At 47.7% G+C, this 23733-nt stretch overlaps 1 protein-coding gene across 1 annotated transcript; it reads right to left on the bottom strand.

The window, feature by feature from the left end:
- Window positions 1–206: 206 nt before the first annotated feature.
- Window positions 207–22894, bottom strand: mdga2a (MAM domain containing glycosylphosphatidylinositol anchor 2a). The gene is made up of 17 exons (XM_056426136.1): window positions 22769–22894; window positions 20766–20905; window positions 12751–12925; window positions 12276–12472; window positions 11511–11643; window positions 10006–10278; window positions 6678–7010; window positions 6251–6568; window positions 5740–6012; window positions 5164–5312; window positions 4087–4264; window positions 3788–3808; window positions 3538–3693; window positions 3143–3298; window positions 2888–3018; window positions 2676–2775; window positions 207–2489 (listed from the first exon to the last, which is right to left on the bottom strand). Exons 1-17 carry the CDS (start codon window positions 22839–22841, stop codon window positions 2401–2403), a joined length of 2895 nt encoding a protein of 964 aa, XP_056282111.1. The 5' UTR covers window positions 22842–22894; the 3' UTR covers window positions 207–2400.
- Between the last annotated feature and the right edge of the window lie 839 nt (window positions 22895–23733).

Raw genomic sequence — 23733 nt, 5'->3', positions numbered from 1 at the left:
GTCCTTTACACTATTTCACAGCCTCTCAACCGCTGAGCAGCAGCATAGAATAGCCTGGGGTCGGCCCTGCTTTCCCTTCCTGAGCCGTGGATGCTTTGCCAGAACCTCCTCAGACCAACTGAAGGTCCTCCATGGCCCCCCGAACTCCTATTAGGAGAGCCCCCCCCCAACACACAAACAACACAACATGAAGACAGAAACCAATGCAAAGTTTGGAGTGTATTTATTATAATAATAACCAGAGTGCAGCGTCACCTTCAGTCTGAGAATCTTTTATAAAAATTAGAAATGTCGACGTATCGAAATGCGTCCCGACGAAAAGCCTCGTGACTCAACTGTGTGTCTCTTGCTGAGATCAGCCCGTTTCAAGTTTTTGGAGACGAGTCATCCAAAGATATTTTCCCACAATGCTTCTGCAGCAGTCGAGTTGACGGGGCTTCTGGGAAATAAAGTCCCTTCCAGAGTCCATGTGGGAGTGAAGCGTCTTCCTGATGTTCCTCAACATGAAGACATGAAGACGTTCTGGAGACACGTCCAGCCCCCACACGCATGAACTGTTATTAATAAAGACATTTTCATGGAGACCCGTCCGGAGATTCTATTGTCATGAGATGTAACTTCTACTCAGGAAGAGACGTCTGCCAATTTAAATATTATTATTGTTGATGTGACGCAGACGAGTTTCAACACACGATGATGATCAGCTGCTGGAAAAACTACACTGAACATTAAAAATGATATTTATTGGGAGTTCTGGATCCTCTAATGAACATTTAAGATCATGAATCATCTTTATTCTGGAGGAACAAACCAATGAACACATTTCCTCAAAGAGAGATGAGGCCCGTTGGACCACGATGAGGCCTGGACGGTTAAACAAAAAGAATAAATATTCACAGTAAAGACAGGACAAAGTCATGAGATCTGAATCTAATGATTTGTCTCTTTGTGCTTTTTTCTTTAATTAATACTTAAATGTTTGATCAGCTGAATTAAACCAAACAATCAAAATAAAACATTACCCCCCCAATATAATATCATAGGAACAATATAAGATTTTATATTACAATCCATCGGCGTGACGACAACCTCAAAAAGAGTTCCAAGAGTCCAAATGCTTGAATCCCATTGGCCGAAAGTCTTCCGAACATGAAGTCTTATTTTGAAACGTCCAATGTGTGTGAAACGACTCCTGGCTTCCTATTTCCCAGAATCCTTTTTGTCACAAATATCTTTTAAAAAATCAGTAAGAAACTAATTCTCTGCATAATCAGGAAATATTCCTCCGTTATTCTCTCCTTCCACGTCACCACGTCGCTTGTGTTTAAATGTTGGTTCTGGTTCCAGTGGCGACGGCGGTCCGTGACCCCGTGACCTTTCCCGGGAGTCTGAAGGCACTTGATGTCGTGGCCGAGGGAGAACCTTCCTCCTCACATCAAAGAGTGTTTATCATCCCCTGCAGAGAGACCTCCCCCAAGAGAGAGGGAGGGAGAGACGTCCCCCAAGAGAGAGAGAGAGAGAGAGAGAGAGGAAGACCTCCCCCAAGAGAGAGAGAGAGGGAGGAAGGGAGAGAGAGATTGGGGATGGAGGTTTGTGTGTAGGGGGGTTATGAAAGTTGACATTCAAGAGTTTATTTCCTCTTTTTTTATGACTGAAGCAGCATTTTGTATGAGTTAAAGCTGCATTCTCTCTCCTGACCACCAGGGGGCGACTCCTCTGGTTGTATAGAGGTCTTTGCTTCATGTGTTGAAGATGCATTATCTCTCCTGACCACCATAGAGCAGGGGATGCTTTAGGGCGGGGCCACAATGTGACCTTTAGCCTCCATGTGGGTTCTTGTCCGGATTAGAGAGACTGGATTTGAAGGAGGAAGTCCTTCAAAATAAAAGCCCCCCCGTGGAGCGGGTGATTGGATGTTTAATACCAGACGTAGAGTATATTTAACAGGAAGCTTCATGAGCTCATAGGATGCCTTTAGCTTAGCATAAACCATTCAATATTCTCTGATAACTTAGTTTCTGCTTTGTTGACTTTGTGAAGAACCTCCAGGACTAAGCCGTCGTGGTGAGTTCATGACCTCATCAGGATGTCGGTTCACTGCAGCGGGATCAACAATACATATTTATGTGTGATTGTGAATGGAGTTTGGTTTGAGCGGTGCTAAGCTAAGCTTATGACATCACACAGTCGTAAATAGTTCTGTGTGAACTTTAGCATGTTTTTAGGTTTGCATAAAGACTGAATGCAGTTGGAAACAGCTCGATGTTCACGAGACTGTTGGAGGGAAGTCTGACCGCATCTTTGGTTGTTGGGGAGGGGGTGATGGCGGGGGGGGGGGGGGGGGGTTGTAGAAGAGTCAAAGGTTGTGGTGTCCCGTAGAGGGAGGGAGGGGGTGGGGGGTCACCTCTGCCAGCCAATCAAAGCCAGATTCAGAGTGACGCACAGCTGCCATATATGGAGAGATGAAGGCGGGGAGAGAGAACTCAGATCTGAAGAACAAGAAAGAAGTGTTCAAGGTCAAAGGGGTCAAAGGTCATCATGTAAATGAGAAACATGTTTGAATGAAGGTATTCACTGATGAAGAGAACACAGACACACCTTTACCTTCTCTCTGAAACAATAAACATATCTATCTAACTAACTAACTAACGGGGGGGGGGGGTAACCACACTCACTGTTGGGGGAGGGGTCTTTACATTCGCCCTCCTTGATGGTGACATCATCGATGGCGATGTCTCCCTCGATGCCGGTGCCGCGGACGCCCTCCATCACCATCTACCACAGAAGAAGAAGAAGTAAGGAAGCTCAGGGGCGGGTCACTCTGGGTTTCACAATAAGAGCGTGAAGCGTCACATGGCCCTCCAGATGAAGTGGGCGTGGCCTGTACCTGGAAGGTGGCGGTGGGGTGGATGTTCACCGTGGCTTGCCGCCAGCGGTCTCTCTGGTTGCCGGTGCGACTCCAGACGGAGGTGTCGGTCACCGCCGGAGCCCTCTGGCGCAGGAACACGTTCAGGGCTCCTGCTCACGCACACAGGGCCACTCTTATTATTATTTATGTGTTATTCAATTACTTCTGATTATTTTTTCTATTTGATTATTTAAAGTGTGCCATGTATCATCTGTGTCCTGTGAGCAGACTTACCCACGTGTTTCCCGTACATGTGGTAGTAGAAGGAGAAGCAGTAGGTGACGGAGGAAGAGGAGGAGGTCTTGGGGTTCATGTTGAAGGTGGGGGACAGCAGCCGGGCCTTGTCTCCCTCCAGCCTCGGCCTCGACGTCTCGATGTACATGTAGAACCCTGTGAGGACACAGCCGGGGTCAAAGGTCACAAGGTCAAAGGTCACGACTCAAACACAACCTCACTGATGTTGATTTAAAGTGTGTGAGTCTGTCTGTGTGTCGGTGGTGTGTGTGTGTGTCTGTGTGTGTGTGTCTTTGTGTGCGTCTGTGGTGTGTGTGTCTGTGGTGTATGTGTCTCTGTGTGGTGTGTGTGTGTGTGTGTTTGTCTCTGGTGTATGTGTGTGTGTGTGTGTGTACCCTGCTTAGAGCCGTGGTGGTCGGCGCTCGGCCCGGTGTTCGGGGTGTACTTGGTGTCTCGTCTGTTGGCGCTGTGATGAGTCCAGTCGAACTCGTCCGCCTTGTCCTGAGAGAAGAGACACAAGGCCTCGTCCTCGAAGCCACACTGGAACTCCCCTACACACACACCACACACACACAGAGACACACACACACATTACAGGTGTATATGACTCATTAGCAGTATGACTCATGAGGCTCAGGTACTCACTGAGTTGAGGGTTCACAGGAGCTGAAGAGACAACAGACGACAAATCAGATCAACAGACAAACAAAAACATCTAAATAAATAGTGAAGTGTATTTATTATTTTCATGGGCAGCGTATTAACATCCTTATTTATGTTTGTCAGTGTTTTTCATTTTTCATGTGTTAAAGCTGCTTTCTCTTTACTGACCACCAGGGGGCGACTCCTCTGGTTGCATGCTGTGAACATGTTATTTATTCTTATTGTTAACACTTTTATTGTCCTTATGGCTCTGTATATGTTGAACTGCATGGTGAAGGTACCGCTGTACGTGATGATGCGTTCAGTGGCGTCTCCCTCGCCGTAGCGCGTGATGGGGGTCAGGCGGACCAGGTAGGACTCCGGCTTGATGAGCTCCGTCAGGTTGTAGCTCAACAGCTCCCCCTTCTGGACGGAGGCCTCCATGGGGATCTCCTGCTCCCACCAGCGGGACTGACTCATCTGACACACACACATAAAGATCTTTAACCTCCAGGTGACCTTGTGGGGACCTTTAACCTCCAGGTGACCTTGTGGGGAGCTTTAACCTTTAATCTTCAGGTGACCTTGTGGGGACCTTTAACCTCCAGGTGACCTTGTGGGGAGCTTTAACCTCCAGGTGACCTTGTGGGAGCTTTAAAGCTGCTATTGTATTCATCAACTTATCTCTGTGACTTCATACTGCTTTCAACACCTCCAACTCCTCCTCTTCCTCTTGTTGTTCCTCCTCCTCCACTGAACTTCTTGTGGTCCTTATTTTTCTCCCCAGTCTCTCTGCATCGTCATCTTCCTCTTAGAATGTTATGTCCAATCAGCTCCCTCTCCCTCTCTTTCTCCCTCCCTCTCTCCCCCTCTCTCTATTTCTCCCTCTCCCCCTCTCCCTCCTTGCAGCACTGCTCTGTATGAATGAAAAGACAGGCAGGTTACCATGGCAACAAGCCCTCCCCCTCCAGGCTGATGCTGCAGGAACCTCAGGTTCACACTCAGCATCAAGTCCAGCCCTGTGGCCAGTGTTTTATTTTATATATATATATTATATATACATGCTTGGAACTTTCTATATTAAAATATGATTCAGATTTCCGTCGTGAAGGAAATAATCATCTGTGGTTTTTAATCCCTGTCGTTCTCGGCCTCTGATTGGTCGGTTCAGGACAACGACCGCCTTCTGTCGTGCCGTTGAGCAAACGCTACGTGGCACTGAGAGGAGAGCGGCTGACCTGTGTGACGTCAGCTTTAACCTTCCTAAACGAGATTAAAGTAAATAATCTAGCAGCTGGAGAATACTTTCAGGAGCGGAGGGAGCCACACGCGATGATGATGAACACGACGACAACGATGATGATCTGTGAGGTGCTGACCTGTCGGATGCCCAGGCGGTAGGCCAGGATCCGGTCCACGGCGCCGGGCTCCATCTGGGTCCACTGCAGCCGGAAGCCGTAGATCCGAGGCCGGTTCTGCCACAGGGCGCCCACGGTGTCGTAGTAGAACTCCGGAGCGTAGGCCTTTCCTGAGCAGGGGTCAGGGGTCAACTACCACTGGCATCCAATCACAGAGCCCCGTCAACATTCAGTTAAGCCTCAGAGTTTGTTTGGTCAATAAGAGAAGAAGAAGAAGAAGAAGAAGAAGAGTGTGTGTTGATCTTAGAGGCAGCAGGATGTGTGTGTGTGCGTGCGTGTGCATGTGTGTGTGTGCATGTGTGTGTGTGCATGTGTGTTCCTGCTGATGTGCACATTGGGGGTTTAAACCATCAAAGAAGAAAACATGGACGGCCTGATGAGAGCTGAGTCCTGATTGGCTGAATCAGCTCTGGGACTTTAATCTGAACCAGGACGAGACCACCACTCAAAGAAAAGAAGCTGGTCCAGAACCAGGAACACGACCTGGTCCCTCTTTCAAGCCTAAAGCCATGTCCCATCATACATCAGCAGACTCACCTGTGACCAGGAAGGTGCAGCGCCCCGCCCCGGCCTCGTTGGTGATGTCACAGGTGTACTCGCCGTAGCCCTCTCGGTTCAGGGCCTTGACCAGGTAGCTGGTCTCGTCCCGCTGCTCGCTGAACTGGCCCACGGTGAGGAGGCGCGCGCCCAGCTTCCACTCGTACCGCAGGAGGCGCGCCGGGTGAGCGAGCAGCAGCTGGCAGGTGAGGCTGAAGGCCCGGCTGAGGGCCTGGCGCACCTCCGTGAACACCGGCTCCACGGTGGGGGGGTCTGTGGAGACCGAGAGGGACTAAGACCAGCTCCAAGGACACCAACACATGAAGCACAGGCTTCTATACAACCAGGGGAGTCGCCCCCTGGTGGTCAGGAGAGAGAATATCCAGGTGTGTACATACACATGTCCAGGTGTGTGTGTGTGTCCAGGTGTGTGTGTGTGTGTGTGTGTCCAGGTGTGTGTATGTGTGTGTGTGTGTCCAGGTGTATGTGTGTGTCCAGGTGTGTTACCTACAATGCACCACCAGCTGGATCAGGGCCTCTCGGGGCTTCACGTTGAACCCGTTGTACTGGCTGGTCCGGCACCGGTAGGTTCCTCCGGTGTCTCTGGTGACGTTGTGGATCCTCAGCACGCCGTCGGCGCTCTCCGTCTGCGGCGAGCCGTCCGGCATCAGGATCGGCGCCGCGGCCGCCGTGGCACCACCCTCCTCCCCCCGGGACCACAGGAGGATGGGTTTGGGTTTCCCTGAGACCAGACACTGCAGCTCCACCGTGTCGCCCTCCCGGGCCACCAGGTGAGAGCGCCCCCTAGGGACGGACAGCTTCGGGGGGACTACAGAGAGACGGACCAATCAGAGAGCAGGACGGGAGGGGGAGGAGCCACCTGCCGTCAGCCAATTCCTACTCCTCCTTTTCATCTTCCTCCTCCTCCTCCTCCTCACCCGTCGTGGAGGAGATGTTGACGTCGATGCTGATCTCCGGTGTTCCCCGGTGGTTCCTGAGCGAGGCCACACAGGTGTACGTCCCGAAGTCGGTGAACTTGAGGTCGATGATGTCGAGGTGCGTGGTGCCGGGCAGCAGCTCCGTGTCGCTGTGCGTGATGACCATCCGCTCGGAGCTCTTCACCGGGCGCCCGTTCTTCAGCCAAACGAACTGCAGCTCCTCGGGGGGCGTGGCCTCCACCTGGCAGCTCACCTTCACCTCGCGGCCGATCTGGATGTTGTCGTCGTTGTGGTACGGGTCGGGCGTGATCCAGAACCGACCTTTACGGAGACCTGAGAGGGACAAAGGCCAAGAACACTATCACTTTAGTCCACAGGGGACACCAGAACCAACACTACCACTGTAGTCCACAGGGGGCACCAGAACCAACACTACCACTTTAGTCCACAGGGGGCACCAGAACCAACTCTACCACTTTAGACCACAGGGGGCACCAGAACCATCACTACCACTTTAGTCCACAGGGGGCGCCAGAACCAACACTACCACTTTAGTCCACAGGGGGCACCAGAACCAACACTACCACTTTAGTCCACAGGGGGCGACAGAACCAACACTACCACTTTAGTCCACAGGGGGCACCAGAACCAACACTACCACTTTAGTCCACAGGGGGCACCAGAACCAACTCTACCACTTTAGTCCACAGGGGGCACCAGAACCAACACTACCACTTTAGTCCACAGGGGGCACCAGAACCAACACTACCACTTTAGTCCACAGGGGGCACCAGAACCAACTCTACCACTTTAGACCACAGGGGGCGACAGAACCAACACTACCACTTTAGTCCACAGGGGGCACCAGAACCAACACTACCACTTTAGTCCACAGGGGGCACCAGAACCAACTCTACCACTTTAGTCCACAGGGGGCACCAGAACCAACACTACCACTTTAGTCCACAGGGGGCACCAGAACCAACACTACCACTTTAGTCCACAGGGGCACCAGAACCAACTCTACCACTTTAGACCACAGGGGGCGACAGAACCAACACTACCACTTTAGTCCACAGGGGGCACCAGAACCAACACTACCACTTTAGTCCACAGGGGGCACCAGAACCATCACTACCACTTTAGTCCACAGGGGGCACCAGAACCAACACTACCACTTTAGTCCACAGGGGGCACCAGAACCATCACTACCACTGTAGTCCACAGGGGGCGACAGAACCAACACTACCACTTTAGTCCACAGGGGGCACCAGAACCATCACTACCACTGTAGTCCACAGGGGGCACCAGAACCAACACTACCAATTTAGTCCACAGGGGGCACCAGAACCAACTCTACCACTTTAGTCCACAGGGGGCACCAGAACCATCACTACCACTTTAGTCCACAGGGGGCACCAGAACCAACTCTACCACTTTAGTCCACAGGGGGCACCAGAACCAACACTACCACTTTAGTCCACAGGGGGCACCATAACCATCACTACCACTTTAGTCCACAGGGGGCGACAGAACCAACACTACCACTTTAGTCCACAGGGGGCACCAGAACCATCACTACCACTTTAGTCCACAGGGGGCGACAGAACCAACACTACCACTTTAGTCCACAGGGGGCACCATAACCATCACTACCACTTTAGTCCACAGGGAACCAACACTACCACTTTAGTCCACAGGGGGCACCAGAACCATCACTACCACTTTAGTCCACAGGGGCACCAGAACCAACACTACCACTTTAGTCCACAGGGAGAACCAACACTACCACTTTAGTCCACAGGGGCACCAGAACCAACTCTACCACTTTAGTCCACAGGGGCACCAGAACTAACACTACCACTTTAGACCACAGGGGCGACAGAACCAACACTACCACTTTAGTCCACAGGGGGCACCAGAACCAACTCTACCACTTTAGTCCACAGGGGGCACCAGAACCAACTCTACCACTTTAGTCCACAGGGGGCACCAGAACCAACACTACCACTTTAGACCACAGGGGGCGACAGAACCAACACTACCACTTTAGTCCACAGGGGGCACCAGAACCAACTCTACCACTTTAGTCCACAGGGGGCACCAGAACCAACACTACCACTTTAGACCACAGGGGGCGACAGAACCATCACTACCACTTTAGTCCACAGGGGGCACCAGAACCAACTCTACCACTTTAGTCCACAGGGGGCACCAGAACCAACACTACCACTTTAGACCACAGGGGGCGACAGAACCAACACTACCACTTTAGTCCACAGGGTGCACCAGAACCAACACTACCACTTTAGTCCACAGGGGGCACCAGAACCATCACTACCACTTTAGTCCACAGGGGGCACCAGAACCTCTCTTTAATGTGAATGAATGAACGAGCAGAAGCTCACCTGTAAATATTTCAGATCCGACTTTAATGTTGCTCGTAAAGATTCAGAACTCATAAACAGGAAGGGGTTTCCAGTGACCAGACACATCTGGACCTCTATCAGGCGGGTCAGCAGGTTGTTTCTATGAATCAGAAACTAATCCGTCCATTAGTTGGGTTTAATCCGAGGACAAAGCTCAGCCAGAGGTCACATGACCCGTCACAAGATGTCAGCAGTTATTTGACCAATCGATGAACAGACGTGTTTCCTGACGTGAGCAGGAAGTATAAAGAGGAGCCTCGTTAACCAAAACACCATCTGTTCATCAAAATAACACAAGAAAGTATTTAAGTTAAAAACCTTGAAGTCCAGAAACAACGACGTGTAATAACAACAATAACAACACATGTTGCATGAGAGGATCTACAGCTTGTGTTCTCTATGAGGCTAACAGAGCAGCCGCATGCTACATGCTACGTCCAACAACTCCCAAAATACACACAAGACAAGCAGGAAGTGACACGTGTGGTTGAAGCCAATCAAACGAGAGGAGCAACTTGTCATGACATTCATCACAACATATTTACATGGATATATATATTTGTGTGTACACACACAAACACACACACTGGAAGTGGACAAAGGAAAAACAGTTGCTCATCCTGTGAGTTCGGAGCTGGAGGCCGGTTAGCCTAGCTGAGCATAAAGACTGGAAGCGGGTGGAAACTGCTAGCATTGACTGGCTGGATAAATTGAAGATTACAGGTTTTGTTTTGTTCACGTGACACGGATTGATTATTGATCAGTTTGCTGTTCAAACTGATTGGATGAGCTTTTATTGTGAAACTATGGACCCTGAAACAGGAAATGTTCAGAGCTCTCTACTGAAGGCCGACAGGACACGGTCCCTTTCGGGAAGTCCTCCTCCGTGGACTCCGTACCTCGGACCAGGATGCTGGTGGACTTCCGGGCCGGGTTCCCCACGTTGTTGGACGCCACGCAGCTGAAGGCGCCGCCGTCGTCCACGGTGACGGTCGGGATGGTTAGCAGGCCGCCGCTGACCACGCTCCTCTTGGGGAGCTCCGCCCCTCCAGGCCGGACCCACTCCAGGGAGGGGGCGGGGTCTCCGCCCGACGCCACGCACTTCAGAGTGATCGTCTCCCCGGGGTTCACCACCAGGGGGTCTTCAAGGAGGAGCTTAATGGAAGGAGGAGCTGGAGGAGGAAGAAGAGGAGGGGGAGGAGCAGGAAGAAAAGGAGGAGGAGGAAGAAAACGAGGAGGAAAAAGAGGAGGGGAAGGAGCAGGAAGAAGAATAGTAGGGAGAGGAAGTAGAAGAGGAGGAGCAGGAGGAGGAAGAAGAGGTGGAGAAAGAGGAAGAGCAGGAGGAAGAGGTGTTGATTTATCAACAATACACTTCACACGTTATTCTTTATTTTTATATCTATTTCTTAATCTTATTATTTATGACGTAATGCAGTAATTTTCTTTAGAAAACTCAAATTAAAAAACAATATTTGGGGGAAATTGTTCAATGTATATATGTTATATTGTTAAATTGACAATGTTATATATATATATTATTGCTATATATTTTAGTTAAATTATGATATTGTTGCATTGTTTATATTTTTATAAAGTTATACATGTGGTATGTTATATTACTATATTGTTATGTTATATTTTTTATTGTTTATATTTATATATTTGTATACATGTTATATTTTTATTTAATTATGCATCATACATTTTAATCATAAATGTGAAAAACATAAAAACACAAAAAATGAACATAAAAAAATGAAAACACAAAATGAAAAAATAAAAACGAACACAAAAACACAAAATGAAAACAAAATACACAACAAATGAAAACATAAAACATGAAAACACAAAAACATTAAAAATGAAAACAAAAACATTAAAACACAAAACATGAAAACACAAAATTAATACAAAAACATAAAAGCACAAAATATGAAAACATGAGAACACAAAAAATTAAAAACACAAAAAATTAAAACATTAATGGAAGTAAAAAAGGCACATTTAATAGAAATAAATGTAAAAATGTAATAAGTTAAATGAATAAATATGTTAAAGTAAATCAGAAAGAAACAGAAGTACGTTTGTATGTTTTATTTAAAATGTGACAGTTATTGACATTTAATCCTCCATGTCAGAAGCTGAAGGTTCAGACTGGAGTCACGACGTGTGTTTATGTTTGTATTCATGATGTAGTGGGGCCATGCAAACACGACCACACTGTGAGGTCTGGTCCCCACAGGGTGCAGCTGTGAAGTTCAAGCTCCAGACTCTGACTGCGGTGTGTTTCTTTGTGTGTGTGTGTATGTGTGTGTCTATGTCTGTCTACGTGTGTGTGTATGTGTGTGTATATGTGTGTGTCTATGTTAGTGTGTGTGTGAGTGTTTGTGTGTGTGTGTGCTACCTGTGCGGTTGTTCAGACTGAAGTGTGCGCTCTTGTCTCCGATGCCACAGACGCTCCTGACGGAGGAGATGCAGGTGTAGCCGGCGTAGTCCTGAGGACGGAGATTCTTCAGCTTCAAGATCTTCGTCTCCCCCTGTAACACACACACACACACAGGTTTGTCTTACTCTACTCGTGGGGACCCTCATTGCCTTTCAATCACAAGTTTCTGCTGAAATAGTTTAATATTTAAATTAATTTCTTATTCATTATCACGATATTATCTTTGTATCTTCTTTTTCCGAATAGCAAATTAAACAAAAAAATTATCATATTAAATACAAATAGAAATAGCAGTGAGGCCTTTAAGTGTTAAATAAATACAAACGGTTATTATAAATGTTTCATCTCATCTCTCAAAGTTCTTCAAAACTTCCCTTCACTTTCTATTTGAAACGCCTCCTTTCTGGCCTCCTTTCTGTTCTCCTCCTCCTCTCTTTCTGTTCTCCTCCATCTCTCTTATCTACTCTGCACTGTCTTCTTCCTCACGGACAGATGAGATTAGAAAACATCTAAATGAGATGTTTGTGAAAAGATGAGGAGGAGGATGAGGAGGAAGAGGAGGAGGAAGATGAGAATGACGAGGAGGAGTTAATGAGTTCTGGAGGTGAAGGATTTAGAGTGGTTCCGTTTTCTTTCTTGGTCACATGGCCTGATAACTGGCCTCTGATTGGACGGTTTCCCTTTGACAATAGATCAGTCAGAGGAGGAGGACACGCTCCTCACCTGGGTGAAGAAGGGCTCGTAGATCTCCACCCCGGCGTCCGAGCCCTGCGTCAGCGCCTCGTGGCCCCGCCTCCAGCTGTAGAGCACCGGCGGGTGGGAGGCGGCCACGCAGCGCAGGAACACCGTGCGCTCCGAGTAGAACTGCTCCTTGGCCTCGCCCACACTCTGGTGCACCGTGATAATTGGCTGATCCAGGTCTGAGGGGAAGGAGCCTGCTGTCAACACCACTTACACAACCACATGTAAAGATATGTAGAAAGATATATGAATATTTACCAATATATGAATATATATATATAACAATATATGAATACCAATTTATTCATAAATATATATAAATATATGTATTTATATATATATATATACCAATATATGAATATTACATTATCAATGATATTTAAAAATAAATAAATAATAACAATGCTAAGCTAACTGCTTCCCTGTGTCCATGCCTAATGCTAAGACGTGTCCTCACAGTAGACATCGACCCGTATGGACCGGATGGCGGGCGACCCCAGCCCGTTCTCGGCCTTGCAGTAGTACCGCCCCCCCTGATGGCGGCTGATGTTTGAGATCTTCAGGGTTTCGTTGAACAGCGTCGATTCGCCCTGAAGGTCCGAAGCTCCGCCCACAGTCTTAGTCCAGCGGACCTGCACAGAGGGGGTACTGGTTAGACCGGTTAGTGTGAGAGTGTGTGTGTGTGTGCACGTGTGTGTGTGTGTACGTGTGTGTATATGTGTGTGTGTGTGTCCCAGACTGCAGATTAACTCCACTGTGTGCGTGGTTCACATTTGTCCTCATTCAGCATCTGTTGGTCCTTTCATGCCCTTCATCATCATCTATTATTATATTATTTAAATTATTAATTAGATTTTCTATGAACTTCCGCTTGATTCTTGTTAATTACGAAATAATTTAAAAAAATTCACAATAAAATATAATCCTTATTTCACTAAAACAATTAACATGTGAAACCTGAGACGAATAGATGATGAAGAGGAGGAAGAAATTAAATTGCAGAGGAAGCTGAGCTCTGCAGTGACGCAGAGTGTGTGTGCGTGTGTAAAGAATATATATTATAGCTTAGCACAGCCTAGTATTGTTTGCATAAATATTATGTGTAAGATGGAAAAACACTGAATGAGAGTTGAATACTTCGGCAGGGCAATCTGGCGTCTGAGCTGATCTAAAGAAAGATAACAGTGGGAAGCTCTGAAGGAATGTTGAAGCATCTACAAATGAGCCCTTCTGTTAACTGACTGATCGCCATAAAGACAACGGTGACATTCTCTAAGGAAGTTCTATGCACAACCCCCGTCCCCCGCATCACGAATAGCTTAGAAGTGGTCAACAACCAAAGAAGCTCTTTATATTCATAGGTTAGGGAAGGGCAATCACACACCTGACCTCACCGGGGCAGAAAGATTAGGACAAGGCCGTTTCTCTCCTTAGTCACGTATGGCCCCACTCTAAACACACACAAACACACACACACACTCTTTCAACTCTTTAATGATTCGGTCCTTGAATTGCACGAGTGATAAATGAGGATTTATTGTTTTGAAAGGCACGCTGCCGAGTAAAGAACACATTGTATGGCGATTATGTACTACGTTTAAAAGCAGTTACGAGTTTGAGATTGAGGAAGATACTGGGAAACAACGAGGAAACTCCGCATAACAAGAGCAGAAACGTAAACACAGAAATACAAGAACAGAAAGGAGGGGCGACAAGCAGAAAGCTGCTGCGCGCTTCCGCGGAGCGCACGCGCCTTCACAGACAGAGCAGCCCCTCCCCTACCCACTTCGCTGCGCGCGTCTGTCTCAGAGCAGAGCAGAGTGAGAGCGGAGCGAAGCCAGAACAGTGACTGAAGAATTCTTTTTGAAGATAACTATTAATTGATAGAGTGTGTGACCATCATCTTTCTGTCTGAAACATAGTTTTAATAAATACGTATTTTTATAATATTAACAGAAACGGACATTTGCAGTTCAGATAAAATATAAAAGAACACAACAACAACAATTAGCCCCTTCTCCCGTTTACCCTCCCAACCCACACGGTGCCCAAAGATGAATCCCCAGCCGTTGAATAACGGAATGCGGACAGACTGACACACGACACCATGACGACTCCAACTATGTACCTGGTAGAGGAGGCAGGACAATAGCCCATACAATTGTTTCATATGTGAGGAGCCAGGCACTTTGCCAGAGACTGTAAGAGGCCTAGAGGTAACTATTACGGAAGAGGTGGCAGAGGAAGAGGTGGAAGAGGAAGATACAGAGGAGGAAGTTATGGAGGACCTGGAGGTTATAATGGACCCCAGGAAACCCTGTTAAACAACAGCAACAGCCTCCACAGCTACAGACTCCTCAACAGCCCCCCCTCTGCAGCAGACAGCAGCACAACCACAATACATCATAGTCTGTATCCAGCCCCTCCTCCAAATCCATAAGCACTGATCTATCAACAGCCACAGCAAGCCACGTTTGCACCGCTTCAAGCTTAGTTATGCATAAAAGAAGCCGTTCAGGAGTAAAGGAGTAACAACTGGGGCAACAGAGGCTTTAGACGAGTATTAATAATTTTTTAATTATAGTCAGGCTGGACATTGGGCTAATTTTTGTCCTTATCCACCACAGGGTTAAGCAGTCTCAGTCAGAACCACTTCAGTACTCTCATAATGTCTAAACCCCGCCATAACAAGCACCCAACACACAGCCACAAGGCAATAGTGATCCACGGCACCAGGCCTGGACCAGAGACACAGAATTAGGCGTGCCCAGATCCAACAGCTGACAGCGAACTGTACTCACTGAACAGAAATGTGCCTCACCCACTAGTCACCCAATGATTCAACTGGAGACTAAAGAGACACTGAACAGGAAGCAAAGCGTCTGGTGAAACAGAGTAGATGATGATGACATCACACCTCTGCATGACAACAGCCAGCAGTGGAGACTTTGGTTCAAAGTCCTGCATCCCTACTCGCCACCAGGGGACCAAAGACATTGTGCCCTTAACTCCTCCTTGATACAAGATGAGATCTGAGATCCTGAGGGACTGCCTGCAACACGAGATTGAGGTTCGTGAAGACCCAGCTGAGGAGGCTTGGAGATCGATGCAGAGAAGCAAGGAGTAGCAGCGGCTGGTGAATGAACACCAGAGCTGCAGCTTGTATGCAGTCGTTGACGCCGCAGCTCCACGTCACAGTGTTGGTCCAGTGTGGAGGCACAGAGAAGAACAATGGTGAAAGCAGAGGTTGAGGCTACGGACTGGGTGCACAAACAAAATTAACACTTGCATTACTCCACATTTGAGAACATGTAAAGAACTGCACACACATCGGAGGTCCAGTTAGTATTAGAGACACATGCTTAGACACACACATAGTAGAGAGAACACTGATCATGGGGCTAAACAACTTAACATTTTTTAGGACTGAAGGGGGAACTGATGGGTGAACTGATGTGATCGGATTATGATAGTAGATGAGAGAAAGGCTTCTAACTGCGTCACATCCATCATCACCAGCATCCCATAAGGATGGAACAGACTGATATGATTTTAAATATATTCTGATAGCTATAGGCGGTGTACTGGAGTGGACGAGGGGCGCCTGGAATCGAAAATTTATAAAAATTAAATAAATGGAACAAATGGGGCTTGATTTGGCTACAATAAATGATAAACCCCCGTTTTTTTAATTAGGGCCGACTTATTATGACATTTTTACCCAAAGCACAATGATGACGCTGTGAGTTCAGACAAGACATGGTTCTCCTGCATTGATTTGACAGACGCAAGCATTTTTTATTTTATTTCTCTCCTTTCTTCTAGAAGTTGACTGTTTTGATTGTAGTGTCAGTGTTGAAGATATAGTGTTGGGTTTACTATTGATTTCTGATAAACAATAGTGGTTATTATTACAGTAATGCCATTAGGCTTACGAGTAATTGATTTCTCATCACCGTTTCAAAACTGAGTTTTATTTTTAGTCGGTTTCAAAGGATAGTTTTGGGTTTACTGTTTTTTGGAAAAATAGTGGTTATTATTACAGTCGTCCGTTGGACGTACGAGTAATCGATTTCTCATGAGCTGTTAAGAAACTGACACCTACTTATGCGACGTGCTAAATTGGCAGTTTTGTTTAAAGTAACGAATTCTAGAGGTTGACTGTTTATTAAGATTATTATTATTGAAAAGGACGGATTTAGGAATTCCATCCTATTTCAAAAGAGGGATAGAAGCACACAACAATCTATGTTGAGGACAGACTATTAAGAGGAGGGCCAGACAAGTACAGACTAATAGATCAGATATCAGTAGGTTTAGAATCAGGGACCCCAGAGAATCATAAAAAATAATTTTTGAAATCATAAATATGCTTGATAAATGAAAAGATGTAATCTTATTTGTGTTCCTTCCATAGTTGTGGTGATAGTAGATGGGGTTCAACGTCGACTGATTCGAAGAAGAGCCGCCACTCCTGTACACATAACTTGCGAGTGTTTGATCACACCCCATATAGTGCACACATGCACACACTCAAGGTATAGAGTTACAAGACGCATCAGGTCCGACAACGGAACACATTTTAACAACAAACTGCTGGGGAAAGTTGATATGCACTGGGCATAACCTACAAGTTTGGGTCTGTATATCACCCTCAGTCTCAAGGATTGGTTGAGAGAGCCAATCAAATAATTAAAAGGATAATGTGCGAAGGCGCTTCCACTAGGTACTGATGACCATGAGATCATTACCAGGGGGGAAGACGTCACCAAGTTGTTCGAGCCCAGACGATCGATCAGGAGGCAGCAGAGCCAACCAAAGTAAAAGTAGGAAAGACAGGAAAAGAAAAGTAGGAAAGACAGGAAAAGAAAAGTAGGAAAGACAGGAAAAGAAAGGTTGTAAAGACAGGCAATGAAAGGTTGTAAAGACAGGCAAAGAAAGGTTGGAAAGAAAGGAGACAGAAAGGAGACAAGAAGGAAGCAGAGAGAGACAAATGAGAGAAGAACTAGACAGAAAAGAGAGAGAAATCGCAAGAAAAGAAGACTCTTATTGTGAAAATACTTGGTTAAGCGACTTGACCGGAAGTGACATTTTGACCATGGGTTAGTGACATTTGACCCCTCCATTGTTCTAGCGGAACTTTGAACTAATCACTAGGCGTTAAAGGCTGGACTCACCTTTGAGTGAGGATTGGCAGATTTTGAGTCTAAGACTCTGGGGATTAGAGATAGCGGGGCCTCATCAACAGATATCTCGGCGCGGAAGGAGGCAGGAGGGCAGAGGACCAGGAGAAGATGAAGATTAGGGTCTGACCACGGCACAGTTTTTTTGCAACCAAACACCACATTGGAACAAGCACCAAGAAGTTGAGAGAAATATTTCTAGAGCACATTCACACGGAGTAGTATTGTGCCCAACAGGGGTGATAGTCTGGGGAAATAAACTGATAGATCTAAGTTTTTTTCCAGTAGGGTTGCTGAAGCCCACTAGGAGCATTGTGTATTTGCAGATCAGGCCAAAGAATCACAACCAGCTGAATAGTTGCCTCATCAGGGTAATTCTGACTAACAGATGTGAGGTCACTTCCACATTTCTGCCTAGGCGCAGGAGGCGAGAGTTAAGACTGCAACACAGAAAGTTGTCATCGACATCAACTCTCACTGTTCACTGTGTGAGACTTGCCATTAGCTGCACCACCAGGTGCGACTGTTTGTTTTCCCATGATGCTTTCAAGGGACGAAAGAAGATTGACGGAGAATACCTGCCTGCTATCAGATCCTAGTAGGATTTGAATATTTCTATGCCTAGTCAAGGGCCATAGATAGGATCAATTACATTTATCATAACCAGTAAAGATAAATAAAGTTAGATTGGATTGGATAAGTAATTGAGACTCTGTTGACGACGGATGGCCATTTAATAGATGATTCCTCCCACACGGGCTTGAGAAGCTGTTCCTCCGACTCAGTTAAAGATTGCGAATTCAAGCCTAGAAAGTATTAGATACTTATTAAATATAGAAATTAAAATACAATTTTTCATAGTCAAGTGTCACATTCTGTATAGATCCGGCCTAGTGGCTGTTGTGTTGTGTTTTCTCATTCTCTTCAACAGCTACACCTGACGCTCCAGCATCGACCTCCATCGTGTGCTGACTGCCTGCTGTGAGGACCTGCCATGAGGAGCTGCCCACAGGAGCATCGGACACCATCATCACCCGGCTCAGAGACTGAGGAGCCAATAAAGAGCACGATGCTGCCCATGAGTCATGTCGAATCCAGGGCCCATGCGACACCAGTGGAAGAAGAACAACAAGCCTGACCAGGACGATCCAGACGAAATCAAGTTCAAGACCACCGGATAAAGACCCCATCGACAGCCAGAGGAGCAGAGGAGCAGAGGAGCAGAGGACCAGAGGACCAGAAGGACTTCCAGGACCCAGACCAGGATGAAGCAGATGACGCAGACCAGACAGGATGAAGCAGATGAGTTGCAGCGGGGACCGGATCGTCAACTGGTTATCAGGATGCCAACCTGCTACTCACCAGCCGCTAGGATGCAAGACCCCCCCCCTGCCTGACCACTCTCAATTTCACCTCTTTCCTTTTACACCTGCACATTACAGATTTAACGCACACAGACCTACTGACTTCCCTAGGATGGAAGATCTAAGAGGGTGGATCGGGGTACCACAGGACAGAAACCACGCCCCTATTTCCATCCCTAACAGAGAGAGACACTCTCCCCGAGAAATAGGTATCATACAGGTCTTATGGGACCTTAATCTAGGCAACGACAGATTATATTTCAGGAGACTTATTCACGTCAAATGGCAGAGCTAAGACAGGACGAGGAGACCAGGACACATAGCCACTTAGGGAGGCCAGGACAAGATCTGGCAAAAAAAGAGGGAAATAAATATTCCCAGAGAAAGGGTTCACATCCAGCGGATGTGAAAAGAGGGATTTGTAAAGAATATATATTATAGCTTAGCACAGCCTAGTATTGTTTGCATAAATATTATGTGTAAGATGGAAAAACACTGAATGAGAGTTGAATACTTCGGCAGGGCAATCTGGCGTCTGAGCTGATCTAAAGAAAGATAACAGTGGGAAGCTCTGAAGGAATGTTGAAGCATCTACAAATGAGCCCTTCTGTTAACTGACTGATCGCCATAAAGACAACGGTGACATTCTCTAAGGAAGTTCTATGCACAACCCCCGTCCCCCGCATCACGAATAGCTTAGAAGTGGTCAACAACCAAAGAAGCTCTTTATATTCATAGGTTAGGGAAGGGCAATCACACACCTGACCTCACCGGGGCAGAAAGATTAGGACAAGGCCGTTTCTCTCCTTAGTCACGTATGGCCCCACTCTAAACACACACAAACACACACACACACTCTTTCAACTCTTTAATGATTCGGTCCTTTTGTCCAGTCAGCCATCTGAGAGGAACCAGCGCCATACCTTCATTAATGAATGACCGGACAGGAGTCCTTCTCAAAAGAAGGACCTGGAATCATCTCTTTATTTTATTACAACCCCCTTACTAAATATATGCATTTATGCGCTGGCCACAACATCCAATGAAGGAACGACAGAGGCGGGAGCTGGCAACAAGAACCAATGAGAAGACACCGCCCCCTTATGCTCCTGACGAATCAGAACTGTTCTTTTCGGCTATTTAAGATGGCCGCTCACTCTGAACCGGGGCCTCTTTTCTCCAGCGCTGAGGCCATCGGTCAGAGCTCTGGAGGGGGGGTCCATGCATGATGTCTACTTGTATCCTGATTTCTGAATAAAACGCTTATAGATGTAACGTAGAAGTCTACCGCTCTTTCTTCCAGTGAGTGTCGTCCAGGTGGTGTGTCGCTGTCCAACTCCAACACGTGCGTGTGTGTGAGCCAGCAGCCAGTCTATTTATAGCCTCCACAGACTGACAGCACAGAGACCACAGAAGAAGAAATAAGAGAGAATATGAAGATGATGAGGGAGAGATGAGGAAGATGATGTCATCACAGCTGTAATAAATCAACAGAGGTGAGATGATGAAGGTTTTGTGTGGCAAAGAGGAGGAAGAGGAGGAGGAACAATCTCTAGTGGTATTCTCAAATAGTAAAAAGTTTGACCCATTTAAGGGATGAAGAAGCAAAAGACCTGAACATCACCATCATCATCACCACTATCACCATCATCTTCATCACCATCTTCATCATCACCACCCTCACCATCATCACCATCTTCATCATCATCATCATATTGGGGAAATACATTTTTTAACGCATGACATCTATTGTTCATCTGGTCACGTCCCGGTCCCCCAGTGGTCCAGTCCCCCGGTGGTCCAGTCCCCCGGTGGAGGTCCCAGTCCCCCAGTGGTCCAGTCCCCCGGTGGAGGTCCCAGTCCCCCGGTGGTCCAGTCCCCCAGTAGGAGGTCCCAGTCCCCCAGTGGTCCAGTCCCCCAGGTACCTGTGGGTGGGGGTGCCCTGTGACCAGGCACTGCAGCTCCAGGGTCTCCCCCTCCCTGATGGTGTAGACCTTCTCGCTGTAGCGCTCCTCCTCCACGTTACAGGTGTGACCGGAGTGTACGAAGCGCACGGTAGGGGGCGCTGTGGAGACAGAGACCTTCATCATCACACCTTCACCTCTCTCTCTCTCTCTCTCTCTCAGCATGAGCACGGAGGTTGTTTAACAGTTTGTATGCTGGCGGCATGCTAGCGGCATGCTAGCGGCGTGCTAGCGGCATGCTAGCGGCGTGCTAGCGCCATGCTAGCGGTGTGCGCGTGAGAATAGCACCGTGTTTGGCGTGCTCGGTGGAGGAGGTGGGTCTGGCGGACCCTCCCTCCTTCCTTCCTTCCCTCCCTCATCCCTCCCCTAATTCCCTTTCTTCCCTCCCTCCCCCTCCCGTCATCCCTCCTCCCTCCCTTCCTTCCCTCCCTTCCATCCCTCCTCCCTCGCCCTCACAGGAAGTGGGTGTGTCAGTAGTGAGCGTTTCCTGTGTGATGATGTAATCTCTCCCTCTCTAATCTGTGAGATTACAGATCATCAGATGTCATACAGGAAACTCTTTGATGTGTCTGAAGGTTTGATGGACTGCAGCTGCCCGTGGCTTCAGAGGCTCTGATTGGTTGATTGATTGATTGATTGGTCACACATGCCTGCAGCTGTCGAAGAGAAAAGGTCAGTTGTAGATTTCCGCAATAAAAGCCCCAACAGGCTACTACACCTCCACCGGTACTACTACACCTCCACCGATACTACTACACCTCCACCGATACTACTACACCTCCACCGGTACTACTACACCTCCACCGATACTACTACACCTCCACCGAGCATTACTACACCTCCACCGATACTACTACACTACACCTCCACCGATACTACTACACCTCCACCGATACTACTACACCACCACCGGTACTACTACACCACCACCGGTACTACTACACCACCACCGATACTACTACACCACCACCGGTACTACTACACCTCCACCGGTACTACTACACCACCACCGGTACTACTACACCACCACCGGTACTACTACACCACCGGTACTACACCACCACCGGTACTACTACACCTCCACCGGTACTACTACACCACCACCGATTCTACTACACCTCCACCGATACTACTACACCACCACCGATACTACACTACACCTCCACCGGTACTACTACACCACCACCGATACTACTACACCTCCACCGATACTACTACACCTCCACCGGTACTACTACACCTCCGATACTACTACACCACCACTGATACTACTACACCACCACCAGTACTACTACACCTCCACCGGTACTACTACACCACCACCACCGGTACTACTACACCTCCACCGGTACTACTACACCTCCACCGGTACTAGTGTAAGCGATGTGGGTGTTTGCGCAGGAATAACTCAATCCAAGACGTTCTGGGTTTTACTCATAACTTTAGTTACCGCTCCACTTCCAACTTTACCGCCAAGTTCCCTTCTCCTCTCTCCCTACCCTCACACCTGCCGGCGCCTGAACAGCGCTGACTAGTGGTCATAACTCCTACATGTAATTAAATTTATATCATACAATTTATTCTTACACTACCACCACCGACACTACTACCCCTTCACCGATACACCACCATGCAGCGGCACTGATACTGCTACGACTTGCACAAACAGAGAGTCCAACAGAGACTGTAGAACTGCAGAGACACCAAGTCCAACAGAGACCCTGTAGACCTGCTACAACAGAAACACGGTGGGAGATGATCCTGAATGAAGGGTCTCTGGTCTCCACAGGTGTGTGTTCCTTCTGTAGCAGCCTACCTGTTGTCTCCAGGTCAGACACGCACACATACGCGCGCGCACGCATGCACGCAGACACATCCCTCACACGGTCAACTTGGTGAGGGTGGTATTCCGGGTTACATTTACCGGATATATAAACATGATAATTCGGTGATGACGCGCTTACCGTACACGCCCTGGCCGCGCGCGCCCTGCAGGAAGCCGGTGAACAGCCACAGGAGACCGAACACCAGCCCCATCTTCAGCGCTCCTCTGGCCGCCGCGCCGCTTCTCTCCCCCCGGAGGATGAGTCGGTCAGATCGGCTCCCCGCAGCTGCCGCTCCCGCTCCTGCTCCTCCTCCTCCTCCTCCTCCTCCTCCTCCTCCTGGACACTCACAAGTCCCCGCTGCCCCTCCGCCGAGTCCACCGGGCTCCTTGTCTGTTTGTCGGTACCGGAGTAACGTCCATCCTCCTGCTCCAGGGGAGAAGCGGTGCTCGTCAGGCCGGGCGGGAGCTCCGTTGATGCTGCGATGCCGCTACGAGAAGAGGCGGGAGGAGCGCGGACAGTCCGGCCAACCCGTCGGCGGCGCGCTTTACCGGTGAGTGACGTCACCGAGCGAACCCTAGCGGTAAAGTCGATCTGCGCGGACAAGTACGATGCTTCCAGAAAGGGAGTATTTTCAAAACAAAACACAGTGGACACAACTTTGCAGTATTTCCTTTTATAAATAGATGAAAACGTTGAATTATTTGTTTTTGTTTGTTTTTCTGGTAGAATACTAAAAATCGTAACGTAATTTGGTTCAACTGAAACAATAAAAACTGAATAAAAAAACCTACTGGTTGAGATACTCACACCTGTCAGTCTAATATCAATGTATATAATAATAAGATCAATCAGATTCTGGAGTAAGATGAAGTGTATGGATTACTGGCTCACATGTAGAATGTTATAAATAGGCCTATGTTACTTTGCTCTTTAACACGTTTTAAATTAAATGAATAAGTATTGCTCTTTATTCCACATTATTGTTCATTATCTGTTTGTGTTGATGTGTTACGTTACTGCTTAACATATTTATGAAAGTGTTTCTGCATTTAAACAATATAAACATGAACATGAACGCCAGTTTTTAGACGTTTTTGTTGTCA

Source organism: Pseudoliparis swirei, chromosome 11 (genome assembly GCF_029220125.1).
Source record: "Pseudoliparis swirei isolate HS2019 ecotype Mariana Trench chromosome 11, NWPU_hadal_v1, whole genome shotgun sequence".
In the NCBI taxonomy this organism is placed as follows: domain Eukaryota; kingdom Metazoa; phylum Chordata; class Actinopteri; order Perciformes; family Liparidae; genus Pseudoliparis; species Pseudoliparis swirei.
The sequence above is the reverse complement of the archived record's forward strand: the minus strand, read 5'-3'. Positions and strand labels throughout refer to the sequence as shown.